Below are 19807 nucleotides of genomic sequence, written 5' to 3'. Positions count from 1 at the left end.
TTAACAATATTTAAGTAATATCAAATTATAACTAGTTTCTTGAACTTGCTAGATTAATAAATGCTTATCACCTGGAATAGTCTATCTGTTGGCCACATCTGCCTAGGGAAAAAAAATGCAATATTTACTACTAAACCTTCCCTTCTTCCATTTTTGCTGTGTTCTATGTTTATTTTTGAAATTTACTTATTTATCTTTGTTAGTCCACCTTTGCAGGGACCCTCAATCCCCGATCAGTAATTCTCAGATAATTTGTATAGGATTTCCCAAGAAATAAGATGTCTAGACACTTAATAAGCAGACATTAACTCACACCTGAATTATCTCCCAGAGAAGTCCTAGAACAGCTATCTGTATCTCTCTGACTTAACAGAATCCAGTTCCACCTGAAGTTCCTGGCACTTGATGGGGAATGCTGGCTGCATTGCCAAAGGATTTCCCAAATAGCTCAACCTGAGAACTGGCTTTATGATGGATCAAATCTCTTTGAAAAAAATCCTTAGACATTTTGGATCTTTGCACAATCTCTGTTAACCACCCCCACATACCCACACACATGCAGAATCTTTAATTTGCTCATTTTTAACTTTGATCAGGATCATTCCATGTTCAGCTATCCTGTGTCTGGGATAAGGTGATCTGATGCTGTTTTTCAGTAATTACTTCATGTGATGAGACTTGTCTTAAATACTTATCTCATTAGATTATACAAATCATCAGTGGAATTAGGGAAGTAATTTGAAGGAACATTGCTAATAAGGACAGCAGTAATTAAGAAGAATAAAACTATAATGAATGAAGAGAAGCTTCAAAGATGTGATACTAAGGAATGTTTGAAGTGTTGTTGAGGAAGTTTAATTTTAAAAGAACAAATTGTTAAAATACAAATTATACTAGGAATAAATTTCCAAATCTTAATTTTCAGAAAACAGAATTAATATATGTTTTTTCAAAGCATTCAGGAGGAAAATTGCTCATATAATACAATAAAAGTCTAGTGTTCTTTTGTTAGCCTATTACTAGTTTATGTTTCTCAAATACATGTATAGCATCTGTTTTTTAAAAGTTTTCTTATGTTTTGCTTTTCAGTACTTGCATTTGTTTCAGATTCTTACATATTTGTTAATAATTCCAGAGAAAGAAGGTCCAGAAAAGAAGAAAACAAAAAAGGAAGCTGGAAATAAGAAGTCCACGCCAGTTAGCATTCTTTTTGGTTATCCACTCTCTGAGCGGAAGCAGATGGCACTCCTTATGCAGATGACAGCAAGAGACAACAGTCCAGGTAACACCATCATTGAGTACATGTGTATTCTTAGTTTGCCTCAGATTCCACCCTTGTCTTAACAATTACTTTAAATTTTTATTTTTCTTGTATTTAATAAAAATCTCTTACAAGTTTGGGGGCACCTGGGTGGCTCCGTTGGTTAAGCGTCTGACTCCAGCTTGGGTCATGATCTCCCGGTTTGGGAGTTTGAGCTCTGCGTCGGGCTCCATGCTGACAACTCAGAGCCTGGAGCCTGCTTCAGATTCTGTGTCTCCCTCCCTCTCTCTCCTCCCCTCCCCCTCGCACATGTGCACGCGCTTACTTTCAAAAATATTTTTAAAAATTTAAAAACTTGTTGTAAGTGTAATTTTACGTTTATTTGGGTGATAATTGTTTATTGTCTGTATCCTCCACCAGATGAGAATCTATACAGGAGCAGGGGATCTTTGCACTTAGTGGATATTCAGTAAATATTTGTCAGCTAAATTGGGTAATTTAGAAATGGTCATTCAAAAAAAAAAAAGAGTCCATTGCTGCACTGTGTGCTTTCACCTTACTGCAGCATCTTTACTCTAGTTTCTGTAAAGCTGCTTCTAGGTTTATAGTTTACTTTTCAGTTGCTAGCACCCTGCCGATAAACTGGTAATCTTATCACATTAGTACTTTTATTTATTTAGTTATTTTTTTAATATGAAATTTATTGTCAAATTGGTTTCCATACAACACCCAGTGCTCATCCCAACAGGTGCCCTCCTCAGTACCCATCACCAGTACTTTTAGAAGCCATAATGTAATCCATGCTTTATTGTTTGAGATCTAAATTATTTTAAAAGGGAAAATATTTGTGATATGCTATGTAAATTTATTTCGTATTTCATTTCACACTTCTGATTAATGTGTTGTACTACGTGTATGTGTGTGGGTGGGGAAGAGTTATTTCTATACTGTGCCCTCCAAAAATAATTAGGATGGGTTACCAACAGAACCAGAACAAGGGAACTACCCAACTCACTAATTTTTTAAAAGCTATAAAAAGCTAGGTAAAATCCAGATAGCTGGGCAGAGATGATAATTACTATTGACCATTGAATGCATTCTGGCAACCAACAACACAAAATTTTAAGTTGTATAGTTCTTATTGACTAATAAAGTAAATCAGTTTTGTCTAGAGAAAAAAAATTTCTTTGGGCTCTGAATTCAAGGCATCTTTATATAAGATTTTGGGTAACTTAACAGACACTGTTGAAATGCATTGAAAAGGATAGTTTTCTCTGGTGAAGCTTTCGCGTATTGGCTTTTTAAAAAAACTATGACAACATGGTAAAATTTTTAAGAGCTTCTATGTATTGTAGTTTCCATCAAATCATTGGTATATCTAATCTTTCACTAATGAACACGTTAGGGCTTCCTGCTTTTTTAAGTAGAGCGTGTTGTTTTTGGTTATTCTCCTGCCTTCCACCCCCCCCCCCCCCCGCCCCAGTTTTTGCATGACTGTAGCCAAATTAAAGATCCTATGCATTGTTGGGGTGCCTGGGTGGCTCAGTCGGTTAAGCGTCCGACTTCGGCTCAGGTCATGATCTCACGGTCCGTGGGTTCGAGCCCCGCGTCGGACTCTGTGCTGACAGCTCAGAGCCTGGAGCCTGTTTCAGATTCTGTGTCTCCCTCTCTCTCTGACCCTCCCCCGTTCATGCTCTCTCTCTCTCTGTCTCAAAAATAAATAAATGTTAAAAAAAAAATTGTTTTTTTAAAAAGATGCTATGCATTGTTAAAACTTCAAATGTTTCTGTAAAATGTTGACCTTGTGTCAGATATAATAGATGAGAAGACTTTTATTTTTAAGAACTCATTTTGTTACACCATGAATTTCTATCCTTAGAATAAATTAGGAGGCAAAAAGTTAATCTTGCCACGTCTCCAGTGTTCCTTCTAGAAGTTTTCTAGGTATAAACATACAGATACATGTTTCATTGTAGGGTTTTTGTTTTTTTTAAAGCAAATTCTATCCCTGACGTGAGACTTGAATTCACAACCCCGAGATCAAGAGTCACATGCTCCACTGTCTGAGCCAGCCAGGCTCTCTATGTAATTTGTGTTTTAAAATTTAAATAAGATCATACTATAATGCAGTTGATTCTTTTCATATAAGGATTTTTAGTCAACTTTATTAACATATGTAGAACTAGAGTGGAAAACTTTCGAAATACGAAGCTGTTTGCCAGCATATTAGCATACGCGTAGTTTAGGGTTCATTATTTTATCCATTATGTAATTAATTTCCCCTGTTTCTGTTATGTTTACCCTGGTTGCCATTATGGATAGTACTATTTTTATTTTAAGTATATGAATATTATTTTGAAATGGCTAACAAAATTTTATATGAATTAATTCCTTGCAAGTTGCTTGGATTAAAAAATAGGTCCTTTTGTTTTTAAGAAACTGAACAGCTAATTTTAATAAATAATTTGACTATAAAGATTATAGTAAAATTCCTTTATTCATTCAACAAATATTGCATGAGTACCACCGTGTGCCAAGAAGTCTTCTAAACAGTTGAGATACAGTAACGAATAAGATAGACACTAAGACTGTGTTTGTGCTCTTATAGAGTGTACTTCCAGAAGTCCAGATAAGAAACTGTTACTGACACAATGCACTTTAAAATTCAAAATGTAGGGGCGCCTGGGTGGCGCAGTCGGTTAGGCGTCCGACTTCAGCTCAGGTCACGATCTTGCAGTCCGTGAGTTCGAGCCCCGCGTCAGGCTCTGGGCTTATGGCTCAGTGCCTGGAGCCTGCTTCCGATTCTGTGTCTCCTTCTCTCTCTGCCCCTCTCCCCTTCATGCTCTGTGTCTCTCTGTCTCAAAAATAAATAAACGTTAAAAAAAATTTTTTTAAATAAAAAAAATAAAATAAAATCCAAAATGTAAATTTTAAGCTTTTTTTCTTATTGGGGACAGAATGATGTTACTTGAGTGCCCTAATCATGTCAGTTTGCAAGAAAATTCCTATATGATGCTAGAAAATTATTTTCCATAGACTTTCCTCTTAGAACATTTGTTTCTTTTAAATAGTTGTAAATTTTCAGAATTAATTATTAGCACTGTACATATGTCTGGAATCCTTAACTGTTTAAGAAACCTTTTGTTTTTTGGCCCAGTAGTTCTAAAATGGGGACAAGAGGGAGAACTTTGGGTATTATCTTGTTTAACATTCTTATTTTTGGTATAGAGACTGGAACAAAAATCAAAAGATGGGACTCAAAGCAATTTTTTTTCTGATTAGCCCACTTTTTAAAGGCCTTCCCAGACGTCCTTATTTCTTGTAAATCTTAAGCTTCATTTTAATGCTAAAATCATCCATGACCTCAATTTGAACTTAATATCCGAATAGAACTCTAACACTTTGTCTGAGTTCCAAAGTGTGAACTCTAGCCTTCAATGTCATTTCATCTAGGTGTTAGAATAAGAGTAACATGCCATAAAAAATACATATTTCTTTCAAAAAATTTTTTAATGTTTATTTATTTTTGAGAGAGAGAGAGCACGAGCAGAGGAAGGCAGAGAGAAGGGGAGACACAGAATCCTAAGCAGGATCCAGGCTCTGAGCTGTCAGCACAGAGCCTGACGTGGGGCTTGAACTCACAAACTGTGAGATCATGACCTGAGCCAATTTCGGATGCCCAACCAACTGAGCCACCCTGGTGCCCCGAGAAATACATATTTTTTGCAGTTTATCAAATTATTCATTTAGCAAACACTTTTACAGTACATACTGGATACTTTGTTACCAATTTAAGGCAATTTAATGAATTGATAAAACATTTTTTCTGTATTTGTTCATGCAGTATTTGATAACCCTAAAGGAAGATTTACTCAGTGTATTTTGGGTTAAATATTAATATATCATCCAAGCCAAGTTTTGGATTGTTAGGGTGAGAAGATACTCCCCCATTCCAGGAAATTGCACATTACAAAGCTTTCCATGAACGTTCAAAATATTCAGTCTAGAACTTTCGTTAACTTTCTTTTTTCTTACAGATTCCACACCAAATCATCCATCACAAACGACACCAGCCCAGAAGAAAACTCCCAGTTCCTCATCTCGACAAAAAGACAAAGTTAATAAAAGAAATGAACGTGGTGAAACTCCTTTACACATGGCAGCTATTCGAGGCGATGTGAAACAAGTCAAAGAATTAATAAGTTTAGGGGCAAATGTGAATGTGAAAGATTTTGCAGGTAAGACTAGTAATTAAAAACTAATTCTCAGGACGTAAAATTGATCATTGAAACAGATTCTGATTACATTTTAATCTGTATTCTGTCTTCCTCTTGCTAATACAAAAGAGTTCTAAGTGTATAGTATATTACAAAATTCTTTTGGAGTATGGACATAAACCCTGATCCTCTGCTATAATTCCATGTCAAGAACTACTCAAATTTTTTTTTTTTAATTTTTTTTTTTTTTCCAACAATTATTTATTTTTGGGACAGAGAGAGACAGAGCATGAACGGGGGAGGGGCAGAGAGAGAGAGGGAGACACAGAATCGGAAACAGGCTCCAGGCTCTGAGCCATCAGCCCAGAGCCCGACGCGGGGCTCGAACTCCCGGACCGCGAGATCGTGACCTGGCTGAAGTCGGACGCTTAACCGACTGCGCCACCCAGGCGCCCCTAGAACTACTCAAATTTTTAAATATTAAATGAGTATTTTAGTTGATATATTACCACAAAATTCTTCATCTAATTTAGGTTCTATTGTAGATAAATTAGATTTACATAATGTTTTCCAAGTGTTAATTCTTTCATAAGTCTTTCAAGAATGTTTATTAACTTGAACATGAGAACTTTAAGAGAGCACTGGTGGTGTTTCCATTTTAATTACTCAAATACCATACCAGTACATTCTTACTGTAAAGAATTCAAACAGTAAAAGCATGCAGGGAACAATACAGAGATTCCCATACTTCACATACTACAATACACATTCTTTCTTTGCCACAAAACTATTGTTAACAATTTGAAGGTTATCCTTTCTGTACATTTTTATTACCATCTGCATAAAATGAGCATTTATAGGCTTTTAAAAAAATTAAATCATCCCATCTATATCTATTGGTCTGTAGTTCTACAAACTGCCTTTTTTACTTAATGTGTTATAGATATTTCTGCCAGTACAGATAGGTGGTTCTATTTTATTCAACAGCTGCATTAATATTGCATAGTGTAGATTCCATGACAATAGTTTAGTGAACACTCCTATAGAAATGACTTGGTGTATAGTTATACAAGGATTTCAGAATTTCAGAATGGAAACTGTTAAAGGGGCTACATATGCAAATGGCCATCCAAAAAAAAAATTTCTCAATTTATACTACCATCAAGAATACATAGAAGAGCCCTTTTCCTCTTCACAAAAGTTAGATATTATCAATTTAATTATTAGCAATCTGACAAATGGAAAAAATTGCCAGATCTAGCTTTTGCCCATTTGTCTAATGGTTTGGCAGTATTACTAATATGTAAGAGCCTCTTGTCTTTAGTATAGGTTTTAATTCTCTGTCACATATGTAAAAGTTTTCACTGTGGCTGTGTTTGAATTTTTACTTCAGTGTTGTTTATTGTATTTAAAGTTTTAATTTTTTATGTAATCGTATCAATCTTTTTATTTATGGGTTCTTTCTGTTTTTTGTTTGTTGTAATAAGGGCTTCTCTGCTCCTACATACCCCTCTGTTTTCTCATTCCCATATTTTGTTTTTGTTCTGTTTTTAAATGTAGCCCTATTAGAATACACGTGGAATTTATTTCTCTGGTGTGAGTGGGGAAGACGGCAATGTACAGGGTCTCCTTTAAAGAATGAGACACACAATGCACTTTGATGTAACAATTCCACTTCTAAAGACTTAACTTAAATATTTAGATATGGTATGCATGAAAATTTAGTTGTAAGAATATTTGTTACAGCATTGTTTTTAATATTTTGAAAACCAGGAGGCACCGGGGTGGCTCATTCAGGTAAGTGTCTGACTTTGGTTCAGGTCATAATCTCACGGTTGGTGAGTTCAAGCCCCATGTCGGACTCTGTGCTGACAGCTCAGAGCCTGGAGCCAGCTTCATATTCTGTGTCTTCTTCTTTGCCCCTCCCCTGCTTGTGTGCGTGCGCTCGCTCTCTCTCTCTCTCTCTCTCAAAAATAAATAAACATTAAAAAATAAAAAAAAATAAGAATAATCTAAATGCCCAGGAATAAGAGCTTATTTAAATAAATTACAGTGTACCAACTAGTCCTATACTATGTTGTATAAAAGTGTAATGACATGGGAGATTATTTTCACTTCAGTAAATAGAAGAGGGTTAAACAACCTTCCCAGCTTTACTTTAAAATTACATACCTGAGAGAGGTGCCTGGGTGGCCCAGTCAGTTGAGTGTCCAACTCTTGATTTTGGCTCAGCTCATGATCCCAGGATCCTGGGGTCGAGCCCCACATTAGGCTGGACGCTAAGCATGGAACCTACTTAAGATTCTCTCTCTCCCTCTGTGCCTCTTCCTGCTCACGCTCTTTCTCTCTAAAATAAAAAATAAATTTTTTTTTTTAACATTTATTTATTTTTGAGACAGAGAGACAGAGCGTGAACGGGGGAGGGTCAGAGAGAGGGAGACACAGAATCTGAAACAGGCTCCAGGCTCTGAGCTGTCAGCACAGAGCCCGACGCGGGGCTCGAACTCACGGACTGCGAGATCATGACCTGAGCCGAAGTCGGCCGCTTAACCGACTGAGCCACCCAGGCGCCCCAATAAAAAATAAATTTAAAAAAAAGAGAGACACCTGGGTAGCTCAGTTGAGTGCCTGACTCTTGATTTCAGCTCAGGTCATGGGTCTCATGATTCATGGGATTGAGCCCCAAGTCAGCTGTGTACTAGCACAGAGCCTGCTTAGGATTCTCTTTCTCCCTCTCTCTGTGCCCCTCCCCACTTGTGCTGCTCGCTCTCTCTCTCAAAATGAACTTTAAAAATTAAGTATTAGTAAAAATAGAAAGAAAAAAATTACAGATCTAAGAGAGAAAGAGGTTAGAATTAGGCTAGATTATTCAAATTTTTATATCTGAGTGTTGGAATTATGGGTGATGCTTATTTTCTGTGTTGTATTTTTTGTTTTCTAATTTCTTTCATTAACACAACTTTTTTTTTCTATCACCAAAGTTATTGTAATGATAAATTTATTTTAGTTAAAGTAGGTATTAAGTCTTGGAAAAATGAAAACTCTTAAAACATAGAGGCTTTTGTTTGCTGAAATCCCCTAACAAGCTTATTAATTTTTTCCTTTTTCTATTCTTTTTCCATAGTTCAGATGATTATTATACATTACAGCAAGTTTATATTTATTGGATAAGCGTAAAAATTTAATATTTTGGTAAAATATTTAGCCCCAGTGGAAATAATATTAACATAAATAAATCTTCTGTAAAATTGGTGGTATTCTTAGGTGTTTATTTCCAGTAGCTTGTTAATCATTCCTTTTTCCTTCAGTACTGTGTGTATTAGAATCCATATATCTCACTCATGCAGCTATGTATATAAAACATATTTTTTTAATTAGTGTAAATTAACCATATGTTAAATTAATATGCTAACTTTAGGTTGGACACCATTGCATGAAGCTTGCAACGTTGGATATTATGATGTTGCTAAGATACTTATAGCAGCTGGAGCAGATGTTAACACACAAGGATTAGATGATGACACTCCACTCCATGATTCTGCTAGTAGTGGGCACAGAGATGTAAGTATGATAGAAAAATCAATATACATTTTCAAAATACTAACTCAGCCCAGAGTAATTGAGTTCACTTCTTCGTCATACCATCTCATATTTCACCCGTTGCTTGGTGAGCTCATCTGTATTTTATTTTCCTTTTTTCCTGCCTTCTAATTGCTAATTCATATTGTAGTCAAATTTAGTGTTTTATCTAAAACATAAGATTTATTCAACTTGATAGTTAATTAAACAGGTTGGCAAAATTTTATTGCAAGGCCATTCTCCTGTCAGATAGCTAGATGCAGCAGTTAAAACAGGTTTTACTTATAGTGAAAATTTTACCGTCTTGCCCTATCTATATTTTTCAGACTTATTAATATTTAATGGTCTCTCTCTCTACAACCTTCATTCCTGAATGTTAGCTGATATTATTTATTTAATATATTCAGATGGTTTATATGTATAGTAATAAAAACATAATCAAACATGATTATATATGCTTATAAATTAATGGCACCTTTGAACATCATGTTTAATTTGTTTTGATGTAATTTTATGAACCATTGTAGGTTTTAAATCCATTTGCATTTTCAATCTTTGTCATGCTGATATCCAAGCTTAAGTCCATCTCTATTGTAATGAAGTTCATGTTTTAAGTGTCTTTAATGCTTAATTGCATTGTGGTAGTCTGCTTACAGTGAGAGCAAATCAGTCTGGGGCACTGTTAGGAATGGTTCAAAAGCAGGATTTTGTGTTTCAAATAAAAGTAAAAACTATGTAAAGAGAAAACCTATTAAAGAATATTTGGATATAGTTTAGAAAGTTGAAAAGTACCTTATAGCTTCTAAAGATAACTGCAGGCTCCCTCCCCTTCCTCCCCACTTCTCAGTATTTTTAGCCCAAAGCAACTACTGTTTATTTATTTTTTAAATGTTTATTTATTTACTTTGAGAGTGAGAGAGAGAGACAGAGAGAGGGGAGAGAGAATCCCAAGCAGGCTCCACGCTGTCAGCACTGAGCCCAACTCAGGGCTCACTCCCACAAACTACGAGATCATAACCTGAGCTGAAATCAAGAGTCGGCCACTAAATCGGCTGAACTACCCAGGCACCCTGCCAAAACAACTAACATAGGTGTTTCTTCTGTATTTCTAGCAAGATGAAGCTGTCTTGCTTTTTAATTTTTAGTTTTTATTTTTTGACCTCCTGCAGAAGATTTTATTGCTGTTCAGATATTCACAGAATCTATATTATGTAGTCTTTACTAGCCTTTATTATAATTGTATTTTCTTTTTTGGATTTTTTTGTTTGTTTGTTTTATTATCTGGGTTAATATATTGCCTTTTCTTCTTTTGTTAATTTAGTTTTCTATGCATCTATATTTGTTCTTCTCTATTCTCTCTGATAAAACTCATTTAGCCTGTAAATAAGGTAAAGCACATTGATCAGTTTATTATTTTTGAGAAATACCTGTGGGATTTTTCATATCCCTGTATATAAGATATCTTGTGTCCTGATCTCTTTGGGGCTAGTTGCTCTCTAGATCTGAGGCATAGATGCCATCCTGGAATATCACTTAATCATTAATCCCATGTGGGATTTTCAGTCTTTCCACGAGATTTCTAGTTTCCGGGTGCCCATCTTAACTTTCATTAATTAAATGGTTTGTTCTATTTCCTGCATGGTCATGGATTTCCCCAAGATCCTCATTGCTCTGATGTGGTGTATTTCTCACATTAGAGATCTTCTGTTAACTTCTGGTCATTCATATTTGACTGAAGCTCAAAAAAGCCTGACTGACAAGATGTGTCTGTTGGCTGGTGAGCTTTTCTGTAGTGTGTCTGGTGGAACAAGATGGCTGTTTTGTCAAAGTCTCCTAAATGTCAGTATTCATAGGTTCTTCTCTTGGTATAGATAGTTTCTCCAGAAAGCAATATTCTACTTTCCTGTCTGCATGACAGAAGAATGTTTTTCTAGCTTCCTGGAAGCCAAGCAGAGGAGGAGTTTTTGTTCGACAGTGGTTAAGAGGAGACTCTGAACTCATTCTGTCTTAGAGAAACTTACATTTAATTCTCCTGACTTACAGTCAGATACCATTAAACTGTCTTCCACTGCGCTATCTAAACCCAGAATCTTACTTTCATTTTGAGAAAAACTTCTCTTCTTCAGGGATGGAAAAGGTGCATTCACCTGACTGTGAAGGCTTGAGAATAGAAGCACCATCATTAAAATTAGTACTTCCCTGGTACATCTCAAAGGCCTGAAAGTTTGAACAATGACCACCATATGCCAGGATCTCATGGCAGCCAACGTGTAATTCAGTTCAAAAATCCTGTTTTAGAGTTTTTAGAGTTTGCTTCGTAGGACCCCTCTATGTACCATAGGTTGGGTGCTGGGATTCTGAGACAGAAATTTGCAGGTGCTTGCAGAGATAGGAGGAAAGAGGGATGTGATCTCAGGAGCAACACCTGTTAGGATATGACAGCAGCAGGATAGAACAAAGGAAGAAGTTGTGCAGCTGCAACAAAAGCTTCAGCCAGTGTCACAGGGAGTCATTGATACAAAGATGCACTTCGGAGTTTGCTCTGATTTGAGGTAGGGGCTAGGTCTATGTGCGTGCACGTGGATCAGTCAGTGAATGCAAGCTGCTGATGGCAAGGAGGCATACACCTTAAGTGGTGCCACTCCCAGCAGTTGGGGGTATAAGCATCTTGGTCCATTTAGAAGGTATCTGAGCAGTGCACACCATCCACTAGAACCTTCAGACGGAAGCTTCTGCCTGGCACTGCTACCTGGTTCTGTGGATCCATTTGCAGCTGCCTCTCCACTCCAATGCACAGTACAGGTGGGACTCAGGGAGACATACCATTCCCTACCACTAGTGAGCCTGCAGATCTGTTTCCATGACTGCCTTCCCTCCCTGCTTATCAGCAGCAAATCCAGTCAACCATTCATTCTCAGGTTTCTCCAGGCGAGAGTCAAACACTGTGTGAACCCCAGACTCCGGACACTTGGGTAAAACTTTCTTTTCATGGTGACCTAATCCCAAGTGAACCTATAAAGTCAGGAAATTCCCTTTTAAAAAATGGCCTCACACATGGTTTTCCTATTGAGTAGACCAATGATGGTGATTGAAGAAGAGAAGGAAGGATTTGGTTATCTTTAGCAAGTCTGGGATTATAGTGAGCATTTCTTTTCAAGCTGGATGAACACTTAGTCTTCACTACCATCACGTTTAATACCTTGTTGTACTTTGAATTTCATGAAGTCAGCAGTTTCTTCTGCTTGAAACTGTGCCATGAGTAACATTTACTTTGAGGAATACTTGAACAGTGTGCATAGAAGTGGCACCGTTTCATTACAAATGAAGATGTAATTGCTTATTGATCTGAAAAACATTTGTAACTACTGAAATTTTTCATATTAAGGGAGACTTGGTAATGGAGTGTCACATAAATTATTTATCTGAGGTTCTTGTAACTGCATTTTTAGGTAGTTGCATTTATTTGTCTTCTTTGAGTCAATAGGCTTCAATGAATATTTCCCAAAGTCAAATAATAGGAAAAATCAACTTGGTGACAAAAATGGAGATCAGATTTTACTAATTACTCAGTAAGAAAAATGCTCGGTATTCACATGATAAAATGACTGGGGTATGAAGCTAAATATGAATAACTGGTCTGTTTTGATCTCTTATTTTGTGGTGTTATTTTGTGAACTACATTACATTAATGTCTTGTGGTAGTATTTGTATTTTCACTATGGGACAAGAAATGTTCTAAATGCTTTATACGTATTGGTTCTTTTAATCTTCACAATAAGCAAACAAGCTTCTGATGTGTCTTGTTAAGACTGTGTAGCCTGTTCCATTTCAATACCCTCAGCCTCTCCATGAGCGTGGCAGGGCATTGACATAAGAACTCCTGCTCTTCCCAAGTTTATTAAATTGATGTGACTCCAAATTAAGGGACCAAAAGAGAGGAATCTCCATGTCTTTTTAAGACAAAAACAATATGATGATTCAGTGATCTTGGAGAGTTGCTACTTAATGAGTCTCCACTCTAATAAGAAAGATAGGACATGCTTTATAATGTCCTAGATTGCATTTTGATATCCTCTCATACCTTTCTGCTAGAAAATCCCCTTTTGTTCTCTTAAGCAGCAAACATTCTCTGCCCTATTTTCTTTTTTGACATGCAATAAAAATTTCAGTGTCAAGCTGCCTGTCTTAAAAGGCACATTTTACTCTATTTGACGAAAAAAGTGGAATTTGGAGTGAAGATAGATAGATACGAATTCACTTGTGGCCTGGCCAATTTACTATCTGTGTGATTTTGAACAAGTGGCTTTTCTCCTCTGAATCTCCATTTCCTCGTCTTTAAATTATATAACAAATAATACCTATCTAAAGGGGATATTTTGAAGGAAAAAAGACACTATGCATGTAAACACACCTTGAAATCTAAAATGGTATAGAAATGTCAGAGGTAGAAGATTAAAAGGCTACCTTTATGTTACTATTTTTCAAAAATACTCAAATATTTTAGAAACTAGAATTTGGAACCTAAAAATGCTATTTTTCACATTAACTTTTTTCTCTAAGGTATTTTTTATGATTCTCAAAGAAGTTCTAATTTTAAAGAAAAAATGCAGTGTATAAACATTGTTTTTCCTGAACTGGTTTTTGTTTACCATTGGACTAGTCTTTTCTGCTCCCTTGGCCATTGTATACACCTGTATATACCTATATAGCAATTCCAGCATTTTTTTTTTAACTGATGTACTTGTGTGTTTCCTGTACTGCACTGTGAGTAGCATGCATATGGCCTTTTTAAAAAAAAAATTTTTTTTTAATGTTTGTTTATTTTTGAGACAGAGAGAGACAGAGCATGAACAGGGGAGGGTCAGAGAGAGAGGGAGACACAGAATCTGAAACAGGCTCCGGGCTCCGAGCTGTCAGCACAGAGCCCGATGCGGGACTCGAACCCACAGACCGCGAGATCATGACCTGGGCCGAAGTTGGAAGCTCAACCGACTGAGCCACCCAGGCGCCCCTGCATACAGCCTTTTTGTATGGATTTGTGTTAGTGGCCCCTGGAGCTTCTTGTTACATAAGACTTACCGTATAACACTTACTGAGTTCTGCATGCATGCATGTATGGTACATGGATGGATGAATACATAACTGAGAATAAAGCAGAAAGAAAAAGACTTAATTTATAAGACCTGACAATATATAGGGTACATTTCTTTCTCACTGCATTTATCAGAAAGTGACTTATTTTCTGGCTCTGCTATTTAAATATTGTACTTTTTGCTCTTTTTTTTAAACGATATTCTTCTTGATAGCTTATCAAGGATGAATTGTTTTTCTTTAAAGTGATAAGATTTCCTAATTTCTAACTATAATGTTAAAGAATTATGCCTTGTTAGACATGTTTCTGTGAATACAAGTTTCTAAATGTGCACATAGCTGCAAATATTTCCAGAGGCTGACCTTTGAGCTCCTATACTTACAGGGACTCAAACACTATTTCCAGTCTCTTTCCAGAGGGAGACTGGCATGCTACTTTCAAGAGACCTTTGCTTTTCCTCCTACCAACATGCCTAGGATAGTAGGAGTCACAATTCAGAGCTATTGAGAGCTATTTTCTCCTTGTTCTTTTACTTGTGCCTAAGAAGGAAGAGGGAAATGAGAGCCACCAAACTCTCATTTGTGTATATTTGTACCATTTATTATGAATCTCTACCTAAGAATTAAATTTCTTTAACTCAGTAATACCTCTGACAACTGCAGCCATCCATAAAACATTTCCAGGGTGGGAGAAGCTGAAAGATAGCAGTTTTCTTTCCTGTTGTAAATTATTTAGACTAACATAGCTTACTAAGAATCTAATCTTTAGCTTACCTTTTGCAAGTGTATATAGTATTTCATGATACATACTTTTGTGATTGCCTTATTTCTAGTTCTATTTTAGATATCTGTCCATTCTTCATCGTTTTTACTTATTTCAAATTTGTTGGCTCTTGTGCTTTAAGCAGCTTTGTTTTATTTTTGTGAGAGAGCATGAATGGGGGAGGGATAGAAAGAGAGGGAGACACAGAATCCAAAGAAGACTCCAGGTTCTGAGCTGTCAGCACAGAGCCCGACACAGGGCTCAAACCCATGAATTGTGAGATCATGACCTAAGCTGAAGTCGGAGGCCTAACCAACTGAGTCACCCCGGGACCCCCTTTAAATCCTTCTGGAATAAATAATGATTTGCATATGTGGAAGTTCTGTAGAAGATTATTTGGGTTGGGGTTTTTGTAACATTTTAAATTAACCACCTGTCCCTGATTCATCACAGTCATGCAATATGTATTTGCTGGTTATTTCCTAATGGGTGTAGAAAGTTTTCAGCGGTATCAAGATCCTACATTTGATTTATTTTTTTTTTTTTATCCTGTGGCTCTAGCCTAAGGAAATAAGCTTAAAAATGGAAATTTATCAACTTATAAAGATGTACAGTACAGTATTATTCATATTAACTACAAGTTTTTACTTCAGTTACCTTCTCAAACCCCTAAAATGACAGTAAGAGGAGATTCTAGATGACAGATGCACAAGGACAAAAAAAGAAGAAACAAGAAAACCAACATTTTGGGAGAAGAGAATTAGAAGAATGAGTGGTTACTGATCTAGAACAGGATTTGGCAGACTTTTCTCTAAAGGGCCAGATAGTAAATATTTTAGATTTTGCTGGCCATGTGCCACCTCCACCATACTTTCTCTGTCTACCCTCTTTTTTCCCTCTCTCTTCCTTTGAACTAATTCTCCTATATAAATCCTTTTTAAAGTATTTTAAAAATATATAAAAAATTACTTTTCATTGGCTAACTCCTGATTTATAGAAATCAAAGAAAATTGAAACGAAAGCCATTCAAATGCAGAATCCCAGAAAGACTAGACCTCAGGAATTGGTGGTGCTTGGTACTTCTGGAAGTGCCTATTAAGATAGGACTGAAAACAAGATATTTGTATCAAAGTCTTTTTGACCCTTCTATCCCCTTCCTAACCCTACATGGCCATATGATTACACCTCTCCCACCCCAGCAGATGATGGGAGGTTGATTTCCTGGCAAGTATAAACCATATATTCTGGACTGACATACCACAAGAATAGTTGAGAGTAAGGATAAAGTGTAAGTTAACTAAGTGAAACATATCCAGTGTTAAGAACCCAGCCTCCTTTCAACAACCAAAATGTTGACACTAAGGCTTAGAGTTTTAGGCATGAGTTCAAAGATTTCTCCACAGGAAATTGAACTAGCTGAGAGAGGAGTCTGATGAAATGGTCCTGTTACATCACACTAACATGAAGTCCATCTGTCAACAAGTCCTAACCATGCCAACAAAACTTTCAGTAAGTCTTTTTTAGTGGCTTACTCTTAAGTGTGGACAGCCAGTGATCCACCTGCATTTGAGAAAAGTCTCTAATATGGATGATAAAGATCAAAACAAGCAAACAAAAATGTAGGAACTTGGAGGATGAAATAATGCCATGAGGAAGTTCCCCCAAAGCCATCAACTTCCCCAAAGAGTTAAGAATTTATTGTAGCTATGAAGTAAGAGCTGAATGCATTAAACAAGGAACAGTGAGTGAAGGAAAAAACCTCCTAGAAGTTAATAATATGGTAAAAAATGAAAAATGGAGCACAGTTGACCCTTGACCAATACAGGTTTCAACTGCATGGGTCCCCTTGCAGATTTTTTTCGACAAATATGATATAGTATTATACACGTATTTTCTTTTCCTTGTGGTTTTTTTTTTTTTAATGTTTATTTATTTATTTTGACGGGGAGGGAGGGCACAGAGAGAGAGAATCCCAAGCAGGCTCCACACCATCAGCACAGAGCCTTGACACGGGGCTTGATCTCACTAACTGTGAGCCAAAATCAAGAGTCAGATGCTCAACCAACTGAGCCACCCAGGCAATGTTTCTTTCTTTCTTTCTTTCTTTTTTTTTTTTTTTTTTTTTTTTAATTTTTTTTTTCAACGTTTATTTATTTTTGGGACAGAGAGAGAGAGAGCATGAACGGGGGAGGGGCAGAGAGAGAGGGAGACACAGAATCGGAAACAGGCTCCAGGCTCTGAGCCATCAGCCCAGAGCCTGATGCGGGGCTCGAACTCCCGGACCGCGAGATCGTGACCTGGCTGAAGTCGGACGCTTAACCGACTGCGCCACCCAGGCGCCCCCAGGCAATGTTTCTTAATAACATTGACTTTTCTCTAGCTTACTTTATTGTAAGAATAAAGCATATGATACACAAAAACCCACAAAATATGTGTTAATTGACAGTCTATGTAATTGCTAAGGCTTCCAGTCAGTAGTAGGCTATTATTAATTAAGCTCTTAGGAGTCAAAAATTAATATGTGGATTCTCAACTACACAGGAATCTGCACCCCTAACCCCCATGTTGCTCAAGGGTCAGTTGTTTGAGGATTAGAGATAAAGTTGAAGAAATCTCCCAGAAACTAGGAAGCAAAAAGACAAAAGTGAAGACACAGAAATGAGAAAAAAGATTACTTTAAGAAACCTAGTATCTTAAGAGTTCTTCGAAGGCAGAACATTGAAAACAGAAAGGATATTAAATAAAACCAGAAATTTTCCTAGAACTGAAGGAACATGGGTCTTTAAATTATAAGCATTCAGTTGAATGCTCAGCACAATGGATGTAAAAAGACCAAGATCAAGATATATTATCTTTCGGACGCTGGGTGACTCCGTTGGTTTCACATCCAATTCTTGGTTTCAGCTTGGATCGTGAACTTGCGGTTCATGAGTTCAGGTCCCATATTGGGTCCTCTGACAGTGCGAAGCCTGCTTCAGATTCTCTCTCCCTCTCTCTCTCTGTTCCTACCCCCTTGTGTGCTCACTCTCTCAAAATAAATAAACTTAAAAAAAAAAAAAAGATACATTATCCTGGAATTTCGGAACAACAGGGGCAAAGAATGTCCTGAAATTTACAGAGAGAAGAAACAAATCATTATATAAGGTAAAAAAAAAATCAGAATGGCATCAGACTTTTCATTAACAACCCTAGAAGCTAGAAGATAATGGAGTGATACCTTCAGAATTGGAGGGAAAATTGTTTTTTAATGTAGATAAAGGTATTTTCTGACATGTAAAAAAATCTCAAAATATTTACTTCTTCAGGAATTTTCTGGAGTTGGTGATTCAACAAAATAAAGGGAGTAAATCAAAAAAGAAGATAGGATTGGGGCACCTGGGTGGCTCCGTTAGTCAGGTGTCCGACTTGATTTCAGTTTGGGTCATGATCCTCATGGTCATGAGATTGAGCCCAGAGTCAGGCTTCTCGCTGAGCATGGAGCCTGCTTGAGATTCTCTCCCTCTCTCTGCCCCTCCCCCACTCACGCTTGCGCGTGCACGCACTCTCTCTCTCTCTCTAAAAATAAACATTAAAAAAAAGAGTTTGTAAAGAACACAACACAAAATTGAGGAAAGGGTATTTCTGGGGTTATAGGATGAAGGGAGCTGACAGCTGGGAAGCAAATCTTAGAGAGCAACCAGTCTATTTTAGAGCACATTAGAAGGCTTGGAGAAAGGAGTCTGTAACAAAAAATGAGAGTATACTGAATCGAAGAGGACTGTATTTGTAGCAGAATGGGGGATGAATTAAAGATGGTTATGTAGAAAACTAAGCAAATGAAAAATCAAGGCAGTTAACTCCACAGGGGAAAAATAAAGTTGTGTAAGAACGGAAATTTAGTCATAGAGCACTACTTGGCTCAACATTTTTATTAGGCCTAATGATGCACAAGAAATACATATGTAATTATGTTAGAATGCTAGGAGGAAGGGAAATGTATGTGTATGGCAGGGGAGAGGATGAGAGTTGGTGACAGATGGCTGAATCCACATCTTACATTGTAAGACAATAGGCAGTGCCTAAAACTGAAAAATATGGAAGAAGCAAACTTAAGTGTGTTACTTAAATATGTGGAGATACATTTTGGAGATAGTCGTTCTTCACCAGTGGCCTTGAAAAGCTAGCTGATCTTTTAAAATCGTAAGCATGTGTAATTTGATAAAAATTAGCAAACAAAAGGGATAAAATATTAACAGTTGGAATCATGAGTTATTTGTTTTTTTGATACATTCTTATCTTTCACATTTTCTAACTTGATAGTTTATTCTTTCATAGTCCAGAAAAAATTTTTCTATTATTCACTATGAGTCTTAATTTTTCTTACCTATTTTTCATTTGTTAGGAATTCCTAATTTACAACATCTTGTTTCATAAGGTTTCTTTAAAAAGACATTTATTTCCTAAATACAAGAAAATACCATTGTTGTGTGTTGGGAATAAATACTTGATCTCACATGAAGTTTGTGGTCTAGAATAAGGGTAGAGAAATGTGTTAATTAATTATAGTATAGATTTGTATATATAGAACACACAATGGAAATAGAAGGTGAAAACAAGAAGAGACTGTAAGCAAGCAGGATTAATAATATTTGATGTAGACTACAGTGAAAAACAAGGGCCAGTGCTGACTCCCAGCTTTCTGGCTGCAGTGACTGGGTATATATAGGTGCTAGTCACTAAGAATAGAAATAGATAAAAGATAAAGTAGATGTTTTAATGAGCTTTATTTGGGATCTATTGGTTTCAACTATTGCATTGTAGTTGCATTATATTTATTACATACAATACATAGTTATTGTATTTGCATTGAAATACAAATATAGTCATCGATATATCCAGGATATTTGTGTTTGGAGC

At 36.5% G+C, this 19807-nt stretch overlaps 1 protein-coding gene and 1 long non-coding RNA gene across 5 annotated transcripts in view; both read left to right on the top strand.

Annotated features, from left to right (window-relative positions):
• The window catches only part of ANKRD12 (ankyrin repeat domain 12), a 129017-nt gene that overhangs the window by 57117 nt on the left and 52093 nt on the right, over nt 1-19807 (top strand). For all 4 annotated transcript variants that reach the window (XM_086682461.1, XM_086682459.1, XM_086682460.1 and 1 more), the window contains 3 exons: nt 1136-1282; nt 5299-5499; nt 8897-9039. In XM_086682461.1, coding sequence (XP_086538587.1) covers nt 1136-1282; nt 5299-5499; nt 8897-9039 — 491 coding nt within the window. The remainder of the gene's footprint in view (nt 1-1135; nt 1283-5298; nt 5500-8896; nt 9040-19807) is intronic.
• Nucleotides 9047-18464, top strand: LOC147575493 (uncharacterized). Its single transcript, XR_015242445.1, has 2 exons — nt 9047-16989; nt 17258-18464. It is a non-coding gene; the product is annotated as an uncharacterized LOC147575493 (long non-coding RNA).

The sequence above is a fragment of the Puma concolor genome, chromosome D3, assembly GCF_028749965.1.
Source record: "Puma concolor isolate L17-30 chromosome D3, mPumCon1.1.hap2, whole genome shotgun sequence".
Lineage (NCBI taxonomy): Eukaryota > Metazoa > Chordata > Mammalia > Carnivora > Felidae > Puma > Puma concolor.
Note: the sequence above shows the minus strand (reverse complement) of the source record. Positions and strands in the feature narration are given on the sequence as shown.